Here is a 21,567-nt window from a genome sequence, read left to right as displayed (position 1 = left end):
GCTACATACACTTTCTTGTTGGCATTCTTCCGGTACAATTAGTAAACAAGCGTGAAGGAGGACAACATGCAAAAAAATGTACGCTAACGATGCAGCAGCTCTGTAAATGTCGTACATACTAAGCCTGACCGTGTTGCAGGTAAGATCCAGCAAAGACTCCCTCTTCTTCTTCTGTTACCGTGTTGTTGTGATGCCTGACTGTTATTATTCCTGCAGCTCGTCACTTCCCTAAGGGTGAGCCAGTAGCTCGGCTAAGTGTGGGTTGTGTATACATGCCGAAAAAGAACTCGATTTGGACACATTATCTGGCACCAAAAGCTCAATCTCAAGAGCTTCAGTTCGGTTCGTCTACAGCCCGGCTAAAAATTCGATATAGGTCGGATTAAGACAACAATTCGACTTTCTGTTCTTTTGCATCAAACGTTCTGACTGAGTTCGGGTCAAAAGTTCAGATCAGAAGTCAGGGTCAGGGTCAGAAGTTCAATAGATCATGGCATTTTACTGCACAGGTTAGAGCATGTTGTTGGGATTAAAGGGACAGCTCTATGTTGGTTTAAATCATACCTATCTGACAGGTTCCAGTTTGTTCATGTACATGAGGTTTCTTCAGAACAGTCAAGGGTCTGTTATGGTGTTCCGCAGGGTTCAGTGCTAGGGCCAATCTTGTTCAGTTTATACATGCAGCCGTTGGGAAGTATAATCCAGAATCACGGCATACACTTTCATTGTTATGCTGATGATACGCAGCTCTATTTGTCTATGAAGCCGGATGAAACAGAACCGTTAGTTAAACTTCAGGCATGTCTTAGGGACATCAAGGACTGGATGTCCAGAAATTTCCTGCTTCTAAATTCAGATAAAACAGAGGTTATCATTCTTGGTCCAGAGCATCTTAGGAAGGGATTAGATGGTGTTGCGATGGCTTCCAGTGCAACTGTGAGAAATCTTGGTGTTATTTTCGATCAGGATTTGTCGTTTAAACCATATGTCAATCAGGTTTGTAAAATAGCCTTTTTCCATCTCCGTAATATTGCAAAGATTAGGAAAATCCTCTCACAGAGTGATGCAGAAAAACTAGTTCATGCGTTTGTATCTTCTAGACTAGATTACTGTAATGTGTTGTTAGCAGGATGTCCAAGTAATTTGCTGAATAGGCTCCAGCTGATCCAAAATGCAGCAGCACGAGTACTGACAGGAATTAGCAGGAGAGACCACGTCTCTCCAGTATTAGCGTCGCTCCATTGGTTACCCGTAAAATTCAGAATCCAATTTAAAATTTTATTACTTGCGTATAAAGCCCAAAACGGCTTAGCTCCGCATTATTTGCAAGACCTGATAGTGCCTTATGTTCCTGTCAGAGCTCTCCGTTCTCAGAGTGCAGGTTTACTTGTAGTTCCTAGAGTATCTAAATGTAGATTTGGAGGGCGGGCGTTCTGCTATCAGGCGCCACTACTATGGAACCAACTTCCAATCTGGGTTAAGGGGGCTGACACCACCTCCACCTTTAAAACTAAACTTAAAACATTTCTGTTTAGTAAAGCCTATAGTTAGTGTTTAGTAAACCTCTAGCTGGTGTTGGTAAATCTCTAGGTAGTGTAAACTTTAGTGTGTCAGAGTCGCTCCTGTGGTTTCTTGTGCTGGCCCCCCCCTTCTCCTCCCTTTTCTCTCTTTTGTCCATGTTGCAGCATCCTTTGCCGGACACCGGAACCTGCAGGTGGTCGTGGGTGGCTTGTAGCTTGCATTACGGAGCACAAGTCTTTCCCCGACCCTGCACCCCAACCTGGGACTTGCTGATTGGGCCGGAGCTTCGGGAGCTGCGTGCTGGCCTGCGGTCCCCACCCCTGGTCATCCCGTTGCTGCCCCCCCCTTCTCCTCCCTTTTCTCTCTTTTGTCCTGCAGGTGGCCATGGGTGGCTTGTAGCTTGCATTAAGGAGCACAAGTCTTTTCCTGACCCTGCACCCCAACCTGGGACTTGCTGATTGGGCCGGAGCTTCGGGAGCTGTGTGCTGGCCTGCGGTCCCCACCCCCGGTCATCCCGTTGCTGCTTCCACCTGCCTGCTGTGCTGTTGCCGTCCCTGACCCACCAGTCTGGCCCTCGGCAGGAGGGTCCCCCCTGATGAGCCTGGTCCTGCTCAAGGTTTCTTCCCTCCTAAAGGGGAGTTTTTCCTTGCCACTGTTTGGCTTAAGGTTTTTCTCCCACTAGGGGAGTTTTTACCTGCCATTGTTTATGTAATAACTGCTCGGGGGTCATGTTCTGGGTATGGGTCCCTGTAAAGCGTCTAGAGACAACTCTGTTGTATTAGACGCTATATAAATAAAATTGAATTGAATTGAATTGAAAAAGTTCTGGTCAAAAGCTTCAGATTAATAATGAATGACAGATAAATGTTTTCATCAGTTAAAATTCATCAGATCAGCAGGATATTCTGGTTTCAGTTTTACAGTTTAAACCCCAACATTTCATTGATATCGTCTCAACATGCAGCTCACTGCCGTTTTCCATCCAGAGTCAGTGATTTACTAAAGCAGGTTTTCATCTGGTCAAACATGTTGGTGATTAATGACTGAAGACACTGAGCTCCAAGTGTTGGTTTTCATCAGCTCCCTGTCTGAAACTCAGGGGAAGAAAACTGAGCAGAAAGGAGCAAAGATACGTGTGATCAGGGAGCAGGTGACCCGTCATGAAGCTGACATGTAAAGGTCACATACAGCAGCTTCAACCTCTGAATGAAGTTCTCTGGAGTTTCAGGAAGGGAGGGGGAAGCTGATCCAGCTGATCCAGCTGTTGAAACTACTGATGGAAGAAGCCTCTCAGAAGCCCAGAAAAGTATGTTAGAAAATCACATTTGAGCTGATTCATCTTCATGTCTGATCTAAACTGGTTTCTCTTCCAGTTTACAACCTGAGAAGAGTTGGAATAAAAAACTAACAAAAACATAACAAATAAAATTAAAGCTGCAAGCAGCGATGAACGGGCCCTCGCACTCAAGGCCACCGCCCCCCATTAGCATATCAGAAATGACACCACCCACGACTTCCTATGTCAAACCATTCAAAAGTTATAGCAGAAAATAGGGACAACCAATCAGAAGAAGGGGCGGGGCTAATTAAGGCCAAAGAAGCTCAAGGACTCATTACAGAGTCCCATGACACCACCCACGACTCTCTATGTCAAAACATTCAAATGTTATAGCAGAGAAAAGTATTCTAGGGGGCGCTGTTGAGCCGTTAGGCAACGCCCATTAATGCAAACCATGAAATATCAAATTTATCACCAAGCTTGGCTTGCATGCAAAATTTGGTGACTTTTGGAGAACTATCAAATATGGACCAATCAGATGATGGGGAGGCGCGCTTTTTGGCGTCTGGTGTCGCCACGGTAACACTTTTGAAAGAGAAAAGTAATGCGCGTAGTCGCAGGATGGAGACGCACATTTTGATGTATAACACACATGGGTGAACATTACGGTTCGGGCTGTATTAATTGCCGAAGGAATGGCATAAATTGCGCCAACATTAGACAATTAATTCAAAATGGCTGACTTCCTGTTTGGTTACGGCCATGGCACCAAGAGACTTTTCTTTAAGTTGCGACATGATACAGGTGTGTACCGATTTTCGTGCATGTACGTCAAACCGTATTGTGGGGCTTGAGGCACAAAGTTTTCAAGGGGGCGCTGTTGAGCCATTTTGCCACGGCCATTAATGCAAACCATTAAATATCAAATTTTTCGCCAGGCCTGGCTTGCGTGCAAAATCTGGTGACTTTTGGGGAACTATCAAATATGGACCAATCAGATGATGGGGGGGTCTGCTTTTTGGCGTCTAGCGTCGCCACGGTAACACTTTTGAAAGAGAAAAGTAATGCGCGTAGTCACAGGATGGAGACGCACATTTTGATGTATAACACACCTCGGTGCACGTTACGGTTCGAGCCGTATTAATTGCCGAAGGAATGGCATAAATTGCTCCAAAATTACTCGATTAATTCAGAATGTTCAAAATGGCCGACTTCCTGTTCAGATTCGGCCATGGCGCCAAGATACTTTTCTTAAAGTTGCGACATGATACAGGTGTGTACCGATTTTCGTTCATGTACGTCAAACCGTATTATGGGGCTTGAGGAACAAAGTTTTTTCTGTCTGAACCAATCAGATGATGGGTGGGCGCGCTTTTTGGCGTCTAGCGTCGCCACGGTAACGCTTTTGAAAGAGAAAAGTAATGCGTGGTGTCGCAGGATGGAGACGCACATTTTGATGTATAACACACCTGGGTGCACGTTACGGTTCGGGCCGTATTAACTGCCAAAGGAATGGCATAAATTTCGACAAAAGAACACGATTAATTCAAAATGGCCGACATCCTGTTCGGTTTCGGCCATGGCGCCATGAGACTTTTCTTTAAGTTCGGCCATGATACAGGTGTGTACCGATTTTCGTGCATGTACGTCAAACCTTATCGTGGGGCTTGAGGCACAAAGTTTTCAAGGGGGCGCTGTTGAGCCATTTTGCCACGCCCATCAATGCAAACCATTAAATATCAAATTTTTTGCCAGGTCTGGCTTGCGTGCAAAATTTGGTGACTTTTTGGGCACGTTTAGGGGGGCAAAAAGGCCCTCCTTTCGTCAGAAAAATAATACGAAGAATTCCTACAGATACAATAGGGCCTTCGCACTGAAGGTGCTCGGGCCCTAATTAAAGCTGCAAGCAGCGATGAACGGGCCCTCGCACTCACGGCCACCGCCCCCATAAGCATATCAGAAATGACACCACCCACGACTTCCTATGTCAAACCATTCAAAAGATATAGCAGAAAAAAGGGACAACCAATCAGAAGAAGGGGTGGGGCTAATTCAGGCCAATGAAGGTCAAGGACTCCATACAGAATCTGATGACACCACCCACGACTCTCTATGTCAAACCATTCAAAAGTTATAGCAGAAAATCGGGACAACTAATCAGAAGAAGGGACGGGGCTAATTCAGGCCAATGAAGGTCAAGGACTCCATACAGAATCTGACGATACCACCCACGACTCTCTATGTCAAACCATTCAAAAGATATAGCAGAAAAAAGGGACAACTAATCAGAAGAAGGGGCGGGGCTAATTTTCACCAATTATGGTCAAGGACTCAATACCGAGTCCCATGACACCACCCACGACTCTTTATGTCAAACCTTTCAAAAGTTATGGCCAGGCCTGGCTTGCATGCAAAATTTGGTGACTTTTGGAGAACTATCAAATATGGACCAATCAGATGAAAGGGGGGTGCGCTTTTTGGCGTCTAGCGTCGCCACGGTAACACTTTTGACTGAGAAAAGTAATACGCGTAGTTGCAAGATGAAGACGCACATTTTGATGTATAACACACCTGGGTGCGCGTTACGGTTCGGGCCGTATTAATTGCAGAAAGAATGGCATAAATTGCGCCAAAATTACACAATTAATTCAAAATGGCCGACTTCCTGTTCGGTTTTGGCCATGGCGCCAGGAGACTTTTCTTTAAGTCGCGACATGATACAGGTGTGTACCGATTTTCGTGCATGTACGTCAAACCGTATTGTGGGGCTTGAGGCACAAAGTTTTCCGGGGGGCGCTGTTGAGCCATTTTGCCACGCCCATTAATGCAAACCATGAAATATCAAATTTATCACCAGGCCTGCCTTGCATGCCAAATTTGGTGCCTTTTGGGGAACTATCAAATATGGACCAATCAGATGAAGGGGGGTGCGCTTTTTGGCATCTAGTGTCGCCACGGAAACACTTTTGAAAGAGAAAAGTAATACACGTAGTCGCAGGATAGAGACGCACATTTTGATGTATAACACACCTGGGTGCACGTTACGGTTCGGGCCGTATTAATTCTCGAAGGAATGGCTCATATTGCTCCAAAATTACGCGATTAATTCAGAATGGCTGACTTCCTGTTCGGTTTCGGCCATGTCGCCAAGCGACTTTTCTTTAAGTTGTGTACTGATACAGGTGTGTAGCGATTTTCGTGCATGTACGTCAAACCGTATTGTGGGGCTTGAGGCACAACGTTTTCCGGGGGGCGCTGTTGAGCCGTTTTGCCACGCCCATTAATGTAAACCATTAAATATCAAATTTTTCGCCAGGCCTGACTTGCATGCAAAATTTGGTGACTTTTTGGGCACGTTTAGTGGGGCAAAAAGGCCCTCCTTTCGTCAGAAGAAAAAAGAAAGAAAAAGAAAGAAAAAAAAATTCCTACAGATACAATAGGGCCTTCGCACTGAAGGTGCTCGGGCCCTAATAAAATGATTTTTCTGAGGGGTTTTAAATGAATTCTTCAGATGTTCAGCCAGGATATTTACAAAATAAACTAAATATGAGAGATTTTTTATGTTATTTTTTTTAATGTTTGTGATTAAAATTATTTAGTTACATCTTTGGAGAATTACAACTGGATGAATGTAGAAACTTCTCCACGAACTGACCTGAGATTCTCCAGTCTACAGTTTGGACTCTCCAGTCCATCAGACAGAAGCTTCACTCCTGAATCCTCCAGGCTGCTCTTACTCAGGTCCAGTTCTGTCAGACGGGAGTCTTTAGACTTCAGAGCGGACGCAACAACTTCATAGTGAGTCTTTGAGAGTTTGCAACCAACGAATCTGTGATGAGAGAAAATATGATGTCAGTTCTAATAAAATCTGTTATAAACAAACTGTTGACAAAACAGACAGAGGTCTCATCTGCGGACATCTGCAGATGAAGGATGGAACATAGCGTTACATTCAGGCTCCAATAATGTCAGTCATCTGATCCCCCAGTCAAAATGAAAACATCTGATTTAGGAAAAAAAAACTCTTCAACTTTCAATATTGAATGAAAATGAACAAGTGTGGAGCTGAACCTTCCTCAAGTATTCAGCTAAAGGATCTTTTAAAATATATTTACTGCTTTATTACTTGCAGACGCACCGACCACTCGCTCTCCCGACAATGCAGTGTTTTGTTTATTTAATAAGTGTTTGTCCGAAAGTTTGTCATGTTCGTGCCGTCTATCTACGTCGGAACACAAGTACAGTCGACAGGCTCTGCTAGACATTGGCAAGAGCAAGATTTACGACCTGAATACCACAATCATCAGGGAGCTCGGATTACTCCGCCAGCCCGTGATTACACCGGACCCGTCTGCAACCACAGCCCCGGGAAAGAGACGTCGGAAACGGTGTGCGAGGAAGCAGAAGAGGGGCAAGCGCGGAGGTATCCGAGCCAGGCTAGCGGCTAGCCCAACCCGCCAAGCCATACCATCCATCATTCTGGCCAACGTACGATCACCGGACAACAAAATGGACCATATACGACTGCTGAGGTCAGCGAATCGGACAGTGAGGAACTGCTGTGTGCTTGTTTTCACTGAAACATGGCTCAATGACAACATCCCCGACTCCGCTGTGGAACTCGAGGAGCTAACATGCTACCGAGCAGACAGAGCCCATGCTAACGGAGGTAAACAACGGGGAGGAGGGATCTGTGTTTACACACGTGATGCATGGTGCCAGGACGCTGTGGTAGTACGCAGACACTGTTCACCACTGGGGGAGTTTATGATTATTAAGTGCCGTCCTTTCTATCTGCCGAGGGAATTTACTGTGGTTTTGCTAGTCGAATCATACATCCCTCCAACCTCCAGCAACAGTGACAGAAATGCGGCACTTTGTGAACTTTATCAGGCCATCAGTGAACAACAGACAGCACACCCAGACGGATTTATCATCGTCGCTGGTGATTTTAATCATGCTGACCTTAAGTCTGTCCTACCAAAACTCTATCAGCATGTCGATTTCCCAACAAGGGAGAAAAACACCTTGGACTTGGTATACACTTCAGACAAAGGAGCATACAAAGCCTCCCCCTCCCCCACATCCGACTGTCTGACCACATCACTGTTATGCTAATGCCAGCATACAGGCCCAGAGTGAAAGTGGATAAACCAGTCCGGAAAGAAATCACAGTGTGGCCAGAGGGATCAAGGGTTCCTCTTCAGGACTGTCTTGCAACAACAGACTGGGACATGTTCAAGCAAGCAGCTACATATGACAACAACCACATAGACAATGAGGAGCTTACAGACACTGTTCTCTCCTACATCCGCAAATGCACAGACGATGTGACCCACACTAAGACCATCACCACCCGGGCTAACAAAAAGCCATGGCTGACAGGGGCTGTCCATCGGCTGCTGAGGGCCAGAGACCAAGCCTTCAAATCCGGGGACAAAACTGGCCTGAGAACATCGAGAGCCAACCTGTCCGGTGGCATCAAGAAAGCAAAACTGGAATATAATAAAAAGATCACCAGCCACTTCCAGGACAGCAGAGACACGCGCAGCCTGTGGCAGGGCATCCAGACCATAACGGACTACAAGCCTGCATCACAGACCTGCGACGACATCTCTCTGCTGAATGACCTCAACAGCTTCTTTGCACGGTTCGAAGCTACAAATAACACAACCCCACAGAAAACTTTCCCGTACCTTGAGGAAAAGTATGGTGGACGACTGCGTGAACTTTTTGAAAAGCAAGGAAAGATGGAGAATGAAAAGCAACTTTTGAACGGCAAGTTCAAGACTACAGTTATTTGCATGTACTGTTGATTTGAAATGAATTACCATTGAAGTACGTCAAGTCTCAAATACCACTAGCAGCCAAACACACGACCGATGCAGAGAGCGCACCCCTCGTCAAAAGCAGACAACAGTGGATAGCAGCTTGCAAAAAAGGCGCCTGGAAAATGTATTTTTCATATCACCCTATGTGTATATATATATATATATATATATATATATATATATATATATATATATATATATATATATATATATATATATATATATATACAGGGTGCGATATGCCGGCTGGGGGATGGTGGGGATTTCCCCCTCTGGTTTACACATCCTACCCTCTGCTGAATTATTTTTATCCTCGGTGGGGACAACACCCGCCGACCCAAAGTATTTTCACCATTACATCGTAATTATTAACAAGTAATAACAACCAAAATACACAGAGTCCGTGTTCATTCTGCTTGTGTGTGGTTTTGATACCGGGAGTGAGTCAGTGGCATCGCGCCCACAGAAAGCAGTTTTATTTTGAAAACCAACCGGATTTTCTTGTATTCCAAAAGTCCGACTTCAGGTCCGCCAAAATAAAAGATACAGTCAGTCAAATGAATGAAAAAATGGAAAGAATCCAGAGCAGCATATCCTCATATTTTACAGGATCACAACCAAAAATTCTGAGAAAAAATGCGACAGAAGATGAAACAAGATCTGACATTGCTGATTGCAGCTCCCATGCAGTGGTTCAGTTCAGTTCATGTTCAAAATAGGCCTACCGCGTACGTTATGTAGCTTAAGTGTAAGGTTTACACAAGAAACAAGTTTTCATATAGCCTATACTGTTGGACCGCTGTTGTGTGGTAATTTTTCTGAATAAAAATATTTCTCAAAATTATCCCCCCCTCTGGTTTTTTCACAAATCGCACCCTGTATATATATATATATATATATATATATATATATATATATATATATATATACACACCTAAGTGCCTCACTTGTCAAAGAGACGCCTCACATGACTTTGGGGCCTTTACTATACAAGTATTTGAAATATGAACCTCTGGTTGAGTTGAGGTGACCCAGAATAAACAAACACATCTGGCTATAAAAGTTCTCATTTTGACGACAAAAAACAATATTAAAGGAACTAAACTGTTAATCTACACAGACTGATTGTGTTATTGATCACATCGGGACTCACCGAACTCTGCACTCCTCCATAGCCGACATCAGTCTCTTTCTCTCTCTCTGTTTAACCCCTTCTGTTGAGTCGTACTCATCCATGCCCAACTGATCCAGAACCTCCTCTGAAAATATAAATCAACAATAACAATAAAAAAAATTAAAGTTGCAAGCAGCGATGAACAGGCCCTCGCACTCATGGCCACCGCCCCCCATAAGCATATCAGAAACGACACCACCCACGACTTCCTATGTCAAACCATTCAAAAGTTATAGCAGAAAAAAGGTACAACCAATCAGAAGAAGGGGCGGGGCTAATTCAGGCCAAAGAAGGTCAAGGACTCCATACAGAGTCTGATGACACCACCCACGACTCTCTATGTCAAACCATTCAAAAGTTATAGCAGAAAATCGGGACAACCAATCAGAAGAAGGGGCGGGGCTAATTCAGGCCAATGAAGGTCAAGGACTCCATAAAGAATCTGATGACACCACCCACGACTCTCTATGTCAAACCATTCAAAAGTTATAGCAGAAAATAGGGACAACCAATCAGAAGAAGGGGCGGGGCTAATTTTAACTAATTATGGTCAAGGACTCAATACCGAGTCTGATGACACCATCCACGACTCTCTATGTCAAACGATTCAAAAGTTATAGCAGAAAATAGGGAGACCCAATCAATTCAATTTCAATTCAATTTTATTTATATAGCGTCTAATACAACAAAAGTTGTCTCTAGACGCTTTCCAGAGACCCATACCCAGAACATGACCCCCGAGCAGTTATTACATAAACAATGGCAGGCAAAAACTCCCCCAGTGGGAGAAAAACCTTAAGCCAAACAGTGGCAAGGAAAAACTCCCCTTTAGGAGGGAAGAAACCTTGAGCAGGACCAGGCTCATAAGGGGGGACCCTCCTGCCGAGGGCCAGACTGGTGGGTCAGGGACGGCAGCAGCACAGCAGGCTGGTGGAAGCAGCAACGGGATGACCAGGGGTGGGGACCGCAGGCCAGCATGCAGCTCCCGAAGCTCCGGCCCAATCATCAAGTCCCAGGTTGGGGTGCAGGGTCGGGGAAAGGTTGAGAAGGGGCAGGGCCAGGGAGAGGAGTCTCGACGGACAAACCTCTCCCCCGCCTGCCCGGCCCGTTACCCTGCCCCTCTCACTCCCACGCTGCAGGTTCCGGTGTCCGGCAAAGGATGCTGCAACATGGACAAAAGAGAGAAAAGGGAGGAGAAGGGGGGGCCAGCACAAGAAACTACAGGAATGACTCTGACACACTAAAGTTTACACTACCTAGAGATTTACCAACACCAGATAGAGGTTTACTAAACACTAACTATAGGCTTTACTAAACAGAAATGTTTTAAGTTTAGTTTTAAAGGTGGAGGTGGTGTCAGCCTCCTTAACCCAGATTGGAAGTTGGTTCCATAGTAGTGGTGCCTGATAGCAGAACGCCTGCCCTCCAAATCTACATTTGGATACTCTAGGAACTACGAGTAAACCTGCACTCTGAGAGCGGAGAGCTCTGCCAGGAACATAAGGCACTATCAGGTCTTGCAAATAATGCGGAGCTAAGCCGTTTTGGGCTTTATACACAAGTAATAAAATTTTAAATTGGATTCTGAATTTGACAGGTAACCAATGGAGCGACGCTAACACTGGAGAGACGAGGTCTCTCCTGCTGATTCCTGTCAGCACTCGTGCTGCTGCATTCTGGATCAGCTGGAGCCTATTCAGCAAATTACTTGGACATCCAGCTAACAACACATTACAGTAATCTAGTCTAGAAGATACAAACGCATGAACTAGTTTTTCTGCATCACTCTGCGAGAGGATTTTCCTAATCTTTGCAATATTACGGAGATGGAAAAATGCTATTTTACAAACCTGATTGACATATGGTTTAAACGACAAATCCTGATCAAAAATAACACCAAGGTTTCTCACAGTTGCACTGGAAGCCATCGCAACACCATCTAATCCCTTCCTTAGATGCTCTGGACCAAGAATGATAACCTCTGTTTTATCTAAATTTAGAAGCAAGAAATTTCTGGACATCCAGTCCTTGATGTCCCTAAGACATGCCTGAAGTTTAACTAACGGTTCTGTTTCATCCGGCTTCATAGACAAGTAGAGGTGCGTATCATCAGCATAACAATGAAAGTGTATCCCGTGATTCTGGATTATACTTCCCAATGGCTGCATGTATAAACTGAACAAGATTGGTCCTAGCACTGAACCCTGCGGAACACCATAACAGACCCTTGACTGTTCTGAAGAAACCTCATGTACATGAACAAACTGGAACCTGTCAGATAGATATGATTTAAACCAACGTAGAGCTGTCCCTTTAATCCCAACAACATGCTCTAACCTGTGCAGTAAAATGCCATGATCTATAGTGTCAAAAGCAGCACTGAGGTCCAGTAGAACCAATATGGAAACTAATCTCTTATCTGAGGCCATAAGGAGGTCATTCGTGACTCGAACCAGTGCTGTCTCTGTGCTATGATGCATTCTGAACCCTGACTGAAAGACTTCAAACAGATCATTTCTATACAAATAGTAACATAACTGGCTTGAAACTGCCTTTTCCAGAATTTTAGATACAAATGGAAGGTTGGAAATTGGTCTATAATTAGCTAAGGTGTCTGGGTCAAGAGAAGGTTTTTTAAGTAAAGGTTTAATTACTGCCACTTTGAAAACCTGTGGTACATATCCTAAACTTAGGGATAGGTTAATTTGGTCCAGTATTGTCGTCCCAATAAGAGAAAAAATATGTTTGAATAGTCGAGTCGGGATGGGGTCTAACATACATGTGGTTGACTTAGCTAATCAGAAGAAGGGGCAGGGCTAATTCACGCCAATGAAGCTCAAGGACTCAATACCGATTCCGGTGACACCACCCACGACTCTCTATGTCAAACCATTCAAAAGTTATAACAGAAAAAAGGGACAACCAATAAGAAGAAGGGGCGGGGCTAATTCAAGCCAATGAAGGTCAAGGACTCCATACATAGTCTGATGACACCACCCACGACTCTCTATGTCAAACCATTCAAACGTTATAGAAGGAAATAGGGACAACCAATGAAGTGAAGGGGCGGGGCTAATTTTCACCAATCATGGTCAAGGACTCAATACCGAGTCCCATGACACCACCCACGACTCTTTATGTCAAACCATTCAAAAGTTATGGCAGAGAAAAGTATTCTAGGGGGCGCTGTTGAGCCGTTAGGCCACGCCCATTAATGCAAACCATGAAATATCAAATTTATCACCAGGCCTGGCTTGCATGCCGACTTCCTGTTCGGTTTCGGCCATGGCGCCAAGAGACTTTTCTTCAAGTTGCGACATGATACAGGTGTGTACCGATTTCCGTTCATGTACGTCAAACCGTATTTTGGGGCTTGAGGCACAAAGTTTTTTCTGTCTGAACCAATCAGATGAAGGGTTGGCGCGCTTTTCTGGCGTCTAGCGTCGCCACGGTAACGCTTTTGAAAAGAGAAAAGTAATGCGTGGTGTCGGAGGATGGAGACGCACATTTTGATGTATAACACACCTGGGTGCACGTTACGGTTGGGGCCGTATTAACTGCCGAAGGAATGGCATGAATTTCACCAAAATGACACGATTAATTCAAAATGGCCAACATCCTGTTCGGTTTCGGGAATGACGCCAAGAGACTTTTCTTTAAGTTGCGCCATTATACAGGTGTGTACCGATTTTCGTGCATGTACGTCAAACCGTATCGTAGGGCTTGAGGCACAACGTTTTCAAGGGGGCGCTGTTGAGCCGTTAGGCCACGCCCATTAATGCAAACCATTAAATATCAAATTTTTCGCCAGGCCTGGCTTGGTGCAAAATTTGGTGACTTTTTAGGCACGTTTAGGGGGGCAAAAAGGCCCTCCTTTTGTCAGAAGAAAGAAAAAAGAAAGAAAGAAAGAAAAAAATTCCTACAGATACAATAGGGCCTTCGCACTGAAGGTGCTCAGGCCCTAATTAAGGCTGCAAGCAGCGATGAACGGGCCCTCACAATTTGCACCAATTAAGGTCAAGGACTCAAAATTAAGTCAGATGACACAACCCACGACTCTTTATATCAAACCATTCAAAAGTTACGGCAGAAAATAGGAAATATCAAATATCGACCAATCAGAAGAAGGGGCGGGGCTAATTCACACCAATTATGATCAAGGGATTCAAAACCATGTCCGATGACACCACCCACGAGTCTTTATGTCAAACCATTCAAAAGTTATGGCCGAAAATAGTAACTATGAAATATTGACCAATCAGAATAAGAGGCGGGGCTAATTTGCACCAATGAAGGTCAAGTAATCAAAACCGAGTCCGATGACACCACCCACGACTCTCTATGTCAAACCATTCAAAAGTTATAACAAAAAATAGGGACAACCAATCAGAAGAAGGGGCGGGGCTAATTAGGGCCAATGAAGGTCAAGGACTCAATACCGAGTCCGATGACACCACCCACATTTTTTTTTTTGCAAAATTTGGTGACTTTTGGGGAACTATCAAATATCAGATCAATCAGATGAAGGGGGGGTCCGCTTTTTGGCGTCTAGCGTCGCCACGGTAACGCTTTTGAAAGAGAAAAGTAATGCGTGTTGTCGCAGGATGGAGACGCACATTTTGATGTATAACACACCTGGGTGCACGTTTCGGTTCGGGCCGTATTAACTGCCGAAGGAATGGCATAAATTGCGCCAAAATTACACGATTAATTCAAAATGGCTGACTTCCTGTTCGGTTTCGGCCATGGCGCCAAGAGACTTTACTTTAAGTTGCGAGATGATACAGGTGTGTACAGATTTTCGTGCATGTACGTCAAACCGTATTGAGGCACAAAGTTTCTAGGGGGCGCTGTTGAGCCAATTTGCCACGGCCATTAATGCAAACCATTAAATATCAAATTTTTTGCCAGGCTTGGCTTGGTACAAAATTTGGACCCAGAACCACAGAAAAAAAAAGACCAACTGAGGAAGACACTTCAGACACAGAGATGGTTTTAGAAACAATGGTGAGAAAAGAAAAGTTTAACTAAGAAAAATTATTGTATCCTTGTCAGAGATTTTTAATTTCTTATTTACAAATTCTGTGCTTTCTATTTTCAGATTTTGAGTTTGATTCACGTATCTGGCGTTGAGTTGACAACAGAAGTGATTCGTTCCTTCATTTCTTTCGTGAGGGTAGATCAACTCACTTGGTGCAGCTGTACTGCCCCCGTTTTATTGGAGTATGAATTTAATTCTGGCTTCATATTACACATCACTCCTATAACAAAGGCAAGGAAGTACGAGCGCGACCAACGACATCACTAACAAACATCTGGAACTTATTGCTCTGGACAACCAGCCTTTTACAGCTGTTACAGATGTTGGGTTTTACAGATCTGTGAACTAGATTGAACCTCATGACACAATACCCAGTTGGTGTTTCCAGGCGTGGCGTTACCTGAAAAACTTCATTCAAAGTACCGGCATATCAGATATCAGCAAATACTCAATATCCTGCATCCTTCGTATTTACACACACAAATCATGAAACAATATTTTTACCTTTATCTCTTTTATTCCTCCTCCTCCTTTTCCTGTATTTGTAACCAACGACTCCAGTAACCAAGACCACCAGCAGCACACCCACCACCACTCCTACAATAACTCCAGTCCAATCTGCAACAGAAAAACACAACAAGAATTAAAATGACCGTTTCTGTGTTTTTGATGTCAGTGATTTGAACCCGAGTCTCAACAGATCACAGCACACATGAACCTTCACAACTCTCTGTTACTGTTTGTAGGTGCAGTTTCTTAAATCTGCTTTATTGATTTATGACCAGTTCTTGAGCTAAAGTCAGTGACACAGGAGTTCTTTGAATGTTTCCACTATTTACTAAAACAAATAATTCAGAATAATTTAGCAACATTAAAAGTCTCCATCTATAGCAGGAAATGGATGCAGTTGTGGGATTCACGGTCAAAGACTGTTGCTCTGACGATCTACGTCACCGACAACTTACTGCTGCAGCAGACTGATGTCATGCAGATGTTCATACCATCAGTTCAACTTTTGACATGAACATAACTAAACAGGCAGAACTCTTTCCTTTTAAATATTCAAATTAAACATTTGACATGACCAAAACTAAACTCTTAATAACTTATTTTCATTCTGCCCCTAACACTTTTAACTGTCTTACCTTTTGGGATGTGAAGAAAGGTGTATTTCACGTATGTTTCCTCTTCATCTCTGAGTTCACATTTGTATGTTCCTGTCTGGTCTGAAGATAAATCCTTCAGAGTGAGACTTCCTGTCTCTGATACAGTCATCACGTGCTGCTTCCACCCATCTGAAGCTGCGTAGGGGCATTCATCTCCGCTCTGTGTCAGGATGATCTCTTTGTGGTTAAATGTCCAGATGAGATACCTTATTGGGTAATTGGCGGTTGAGCAGGAGATTTTTCTTTCAGTGTCTGATCCACTTATAACAGCTGAAATGACAGTAAACATGACATGGAATGATGGAAACCCAAAATATCTCAAAGAAAACCAAACATCAGTTGTAAAGGACAAAAGCTTTCGTAGATGACATGAACATCTCATTAAGGTCTTTGTGGCACTGAGAGCCACCACATAAACATTTAAATGTAATTTCTACCTGGTCGAAGCAAAGTGGATCTCCTGCTGTTTGCTGGAGTGCTGACGGTGCAGATGTAGACCAGGTCAGCATCTCCGTCTGAAAGTATCAGAGAGCTGCTGATGCTGTAAAGCTGCTGTTGAGTCTGCTGGACTGTTGGTGGGTTCTGCAGGTTCACGCTGGATGGAGGATCGGTGGTCCAGGTGAGTCCAGGTTCAGGATAGATCCCCTCTGAGCTGCAGGTGATTTTATCTTGTACCTGTTCAAGGTTGATGTGCTGGACTGGAGCTGGAGGACAAATATGCAGTTGTTAATGTTGTTCATGTCAGATCGGGAAAATACTTAGCCAATCAATTAAAAATAAACAAAGAAAAAACAACCATAACATCCATTAAGGACCAGTCAGGGGAAGTTACACATGATCCCTGTTTAATAAATTCAGTCTTTAGAGACTTTTACTATAAATTATACTCTGCAGAAGTTACATCAGGAACAGGTTACGAATTTAGACTCACCGCTCTCAATAGGAGAACTCCATGAAGCTCTTCAACATATGCCCAAAAATAAAGCTCCGGGCCCAGATGGCTTTCCAGCCGAATTCTATAAGGAATTCTGGAGCATATTAGCACCAACATTTTATAAAATGATTCTAAATGCTAGGGAGAATAAAAGCTTACCCTTAAATATGAACTCTGCTAATATTAGTCTTTTATTAAAACCGGACAAAGATCCCTTGCTCCCATCGAGCTACCGCCCAATCTCATTGATAAATGTAGACCTTAAAATAATTAGCAAGGCCCTTACTGAACGTCTGAAAAGAGTCACCCCTTCTATTATACATCTGGAGCAAACAGGCTTCATTAAAGGTAGACATTCCTCTACTAATATTCGCAGATTATTAAATATTATAGACTATTCGAGTATCAATAAACAGGAGACTACTATTATATCCTTAGACGCGGAAAAAGCATTTGATAAGGTAAATTGAAAGTTTATATTGGCAACTTTGCATAAATTTGGATTTGGCGAATCTTTCACTGACTGGATAAAAATATTATACAGCTCTCCCAAGGCACGTGTAAGGACAAATTATCAAATCTCTACAAGTTTTACCTTGCAAAGAGGCACTAAACAGGGTTGCCCTCTCTCTCCCTCATTATTTGCAATATTTATTGAACCTTTAGCAGCAGCTATTAGACAAAATCAAAATATTAAAGGTATACAATGCAAAATATTAGAGCACAAAATAAGTCTTTATGCGGATGACGTACTCCTCTTCCTCCAGAACTCACGATCTTCACTATCACAGACAATTGCACTTATAGAGGGATTTTCATCTCTGTCTGATTATTCTATTAATTGGTCTAAATCCACTGTTTTGTGTGTTAACTGCAATTTTAGGAATATAACCAATACTCAATTACAATCAGGGAACATTAGATATTTAGGCATAAACATCTCCCCTAGGCTGTCAGAGTTAATAAAATTAAATCATGTTCAGCTTATAAAGAAAATAGAAGATGATCTTTCCAGATGGAGCTCTCTCCCCATTTCGCTCATGGGTAGAATAGCCACCATTAAAATGATGGTTTTACCAAAAGTAAATTATTTTTTCTCAATGATACCATGCAAACCCCCTCTTTACTGGTTTAAATCGTTGGACTCATATGTTTCAAAATTTCTGTGGAAAAATAAAACTCCACGTATTAGTTTAAAGACATTGCAAAAATCCAAAGAATATGGAGGTTTAGAGTTACCTAATTTTCAGTATTACTTCATAGCCAATAAATTACAGTATATTGTAAAATGGTCAAAAGATCATCCTTTAGATAGTCAATGGCTGGACTCAGGGCAAGTGTTTTGTAATGAACTAGAAATCTCAGAGTTACCATTTATTAGTCAAAGTATCAAACGTCATCAATGTTTCAAAAGCATTAATATTAGCACAACTTTATCAGCTTGGTGGGAATTTCACTTTTTCCATGTGACCGTACACCCATATGGAACAACCCAGACATCGTGAAAAATGATAAAAAGATGGTTAATTTCGTTCAATGGAGAGATCAAGGAATACGGTATTTACAGCACGTAATTGTAGGAGGACAGTTTGTACCTTTCAATACACTTATTGTTCAATACGGAGTTAGCAGGAATACATTTTTAGAGTATCAACAACTTAAGGCCATAATAAATAAAACATACAAAATTAGCCAATTAGATTTACAACTTCCCGCTAAGATAATAGATTTATTGAATCTAAGCACTTTAAAGTTGTTATCAAAACTCTACAGGTTAATATCTAAACTGGACGATTCAGTCTCTCTCCCGATCTCCAAGTGGGAGGCGGATCTCTCTCTGAATACCGACCAGTTCTCTTGGTCACAAATATGCTTAAATACGTTTACTATGACTAAAAACCCAAACTTACAACTTATACAGTACAAAGTTCTTTATAGAATACATTATACTGGACAAAGGATGTTCCAGATGGGCTTTGTCACCTCTAATATCTGTTCACAGTGCACAGAGAACACCCCAGATAATTATATGCATGCTTTATGGTTCTGTACACCGGTACAGAGGTTCTGGAAGGAGATTTGTGAGGATTTATCCACATGGATCAACCACAGAATCCCAGTGTGCCCCACGGTATGTATACTAGGTCACCTGGGAGACACTCAAATAGAACCTAATTGGAAACACCGGGTTCTCACTGCTTTCTGTATCGCAAAGAAAACCATTCTAGTAAATTGGAAACAAAAATCCAGTTTATGTATCAACCATTTTAGGAATCTTTTATCAGATCATATTAGTAGTGAGATAATGTCTGCCTCCACTGAACAACATTCGGCTGAATTGCACTCTCTGTGGTCCCCGATTATTGGCTTCGTTACCTAGTGGGGGCGGGGGGGTGGTGATCTCGTAGCCCTTGGAGTTGGGGGTCGGCTTGGGGGGTCTGGGGCGCGGGCCTCTGGTGGCCCCTGGGGGGCGGTGGGGGGGGCCGCGGGGCCCTGTCCCTAGCCGGTGGGGGCCTTGGGGGCCTATGGGGGGGGTTGCCTCATGGCGGTGGGGGGGGGTGGCTGGGGGGGCTCGGGTGGGGGGCTGTGGCTTGGGCGTCTCCAGGTCTGGGCCGTGGACGTGGGGGTCCCACTCGGAGGGCCCGGACCTGCCTGGGTGGGGGGTGGCTGTCTGTGCTGGGGGGCATTGCTGCCTTGGTCCTCCGTCGCTGGGCGGGGGCCAAGTGCCCCTGCGGATGTGGGGACTCCGTGACCCTTGGGGTGTCCGCCGGGGTGGCCTCGGGGGGGGGGGTGGGGCCGGGTCCGGGGATCGGGCCTCCCCTGACCGGGGGGTGCACGGGCGGGCGCGGCGGCGGGGTGGCACCATTCCCAGGTGTCTATGTCTTATGTTGTCAGTATGAATGGGAGGATGTTGGACCGCCTCCGTCTGGGGGCTCCGGCGGCGCCGGGGGCGCCCGTGGAGGTACGGTGGGGCCCTGGCCCGGCTCGGAGGGCCGGCCCCCGTCTACTGGATGGCCGGTGGGGGGGCGCGGGTGTCTTATCAGGGCCGGCTTTGCTGGTCCTGCCTCCTGGCTTCGGCCTCCGCTCCCCCTCCTTCCCCCCCCCACACGATTCGTACGCACATAGGCGAAGGGCGGGGGCCCGGGCCGTGGGGGGCATTGTCCCGCGTGGCCCGGCACTCCCCGCCTCACGGTTTTAACAGCAAAATAGACACTGCACATTCAACACTTAATAAATACATTTGACAAGGACACGTAGTTCGGGAGGGGGGGGGGGGTCGGTGTCAAATCGATACTTGGCCCTCCCCCCTCCCTGTTTTTATGGCATTAATCACATGCACTCAACACCAGGGGCGGGAGGGGGTCCCACATCACCCGCGTTCCCTCACCAGCCTGGGATAGGTGGGTCGGGATACCCGGGCCTGGCGGGGCTCGCCGTGCAGCCTGGGGCGCCTTCTGGCGGTGCTGGACCCCCCCGGGGAGGGGGAAACGGTGCGTGATTGTGTGCCTGTGTCGGTGAGAATGCGGTATGGAAGGGTCCTGCCATGGAGGATTTGAGCCTCCATTGGCAGGACAACAAAACTTAATAATTTATCAATACTATATTATACAAAGATGGTTATTATTATTTTTATTATTATTATTATAAGTATTATTATTATGTATAGTATATCATATTATTATTAGTATAGATATTGGATAGGTGAATGGATGAATGAATGGGATGCCTGGGTCTGAGGCCCTCCGTTGTCGGGCCTGCACGGGTGTCGCCTTGTTGGGGGGTTCCCTCTCTCCGGGCCCGTCTCCGGTCCCCCCCGCTGCCTCTGCGGCGGGGCGCCCCTCTGGTCTTGGGGGGCCACTTTCGTGGGGGGCGGGTGCGCCTGCCCGCGTCGGCAGCCGGGGCGGCTCTGTCTCTCCGGGCAGGCTGGCCCCCTGCCGGGTGGGGGTCGTTGGCCTGAAGGGTGAGGGCCTCCTGGCCGCGTGTCCGGCCCGGGCCGGGTGGACGGGGATTGCTTGGGTCGCGGTCCGCCTCCGCGGGATCCCTGGCTGCTTCTTCCCGCGCCGTGGGGGCCCCGCCCGCGGGCCCCCTCGGCCGCCACCGGGGGGGGGGGGGCTCGCAGGCGGTGGGTTGCCTCCCTCCCACTTCTCCCCTCTGTGGGGTTGCCGATGGCCTGGGTTCCGGGCTCTTCCATGTCGGCCTCTGGAATCCGTGCGTGTATGTATATGATCATGCGTGTGTGTGTGTGAATATGCGTGCGTGTGTGTGTTTGTGTATGTGTATGTGTGTATGTATATGTTTGTGTGGCTGTGTATGTGTGTGTATGTGTATGTATATGTATGTGACTGAGTGGCTATATATGTGTGAGTGTGTGTGTGTGTGTGTATGAGCGTGTATATGTGTGTGTGGCTAAATGTAACTGTGTGTTGGTATTCCTATCTTTATGGGGACATTGATCTGTTTACACAGTCACGCCATGGGGACCTCCAACCTCATGGGGACCAAAATGCAGGTCCCCGCGAGACAATGCCTCTTAAATGAATGCTGGAGCCATTCTGAAGGTGCCTGTGAAGTTTTAAGCTTCGGCCCATAAGTCATGTTTTTCAGTCGGGAAACACACACA

The 21,567-nt window shown here is 45.1% G+C and overlaps 1 protein-coding gene across 1 annotated transcript in view; it reads right to left on the bottom strand.

Moving 5' to 3' along the window:
- LOC133446254 (uncharacterized) overlaps window positions 1–21,567 on the bottom strand; it is a gene marked incomplete at its 5' end in the record, with an annotated part of 57,876 nt that overhangs the window by 10,192 nt on the left and 26,117 nt on the right. The window contains 5 exons of the mRNA XM_061724254.1: window positions 6,456–6,629; window positions 9,785–9,890; window positions 15,351–15,464; window positions 15,992–16,282; window positions 16,450–16,716. Of these exons, the coding sequence (XP_061580238.1) occupies window positions 6,456–6,629; window positions 9,785–9,890; window positions 15,351–15,464; window positions 15,992–16,282; window positions 16,450–16,716 (952 nt within the window). The remainder of the gene's footprint in view (window positions 1–6,455; window positions 6,630–9,784; window positions 9,891–15,350; window positions 15,465–15,991; window positions 16,283–16,449; window positions 16,717–21,567) is intronic.

This window comes from Cololabis saira, chromosome 6 (assembly GCF_033807715.1).
Source record: "Cololabis saira isolate AMF1-May2022 chromosome 6, fColSai1.1, whole genome shotgun sequence".
NCBI lineage: Eukaryota > Metazoa > Chordata > Actinopteri > Beloniformes > Belonidae > Cololabis > Cololabis saira.
This window is presented reverse-complemented; position numbering and strand designations above follow the sequence as displayed.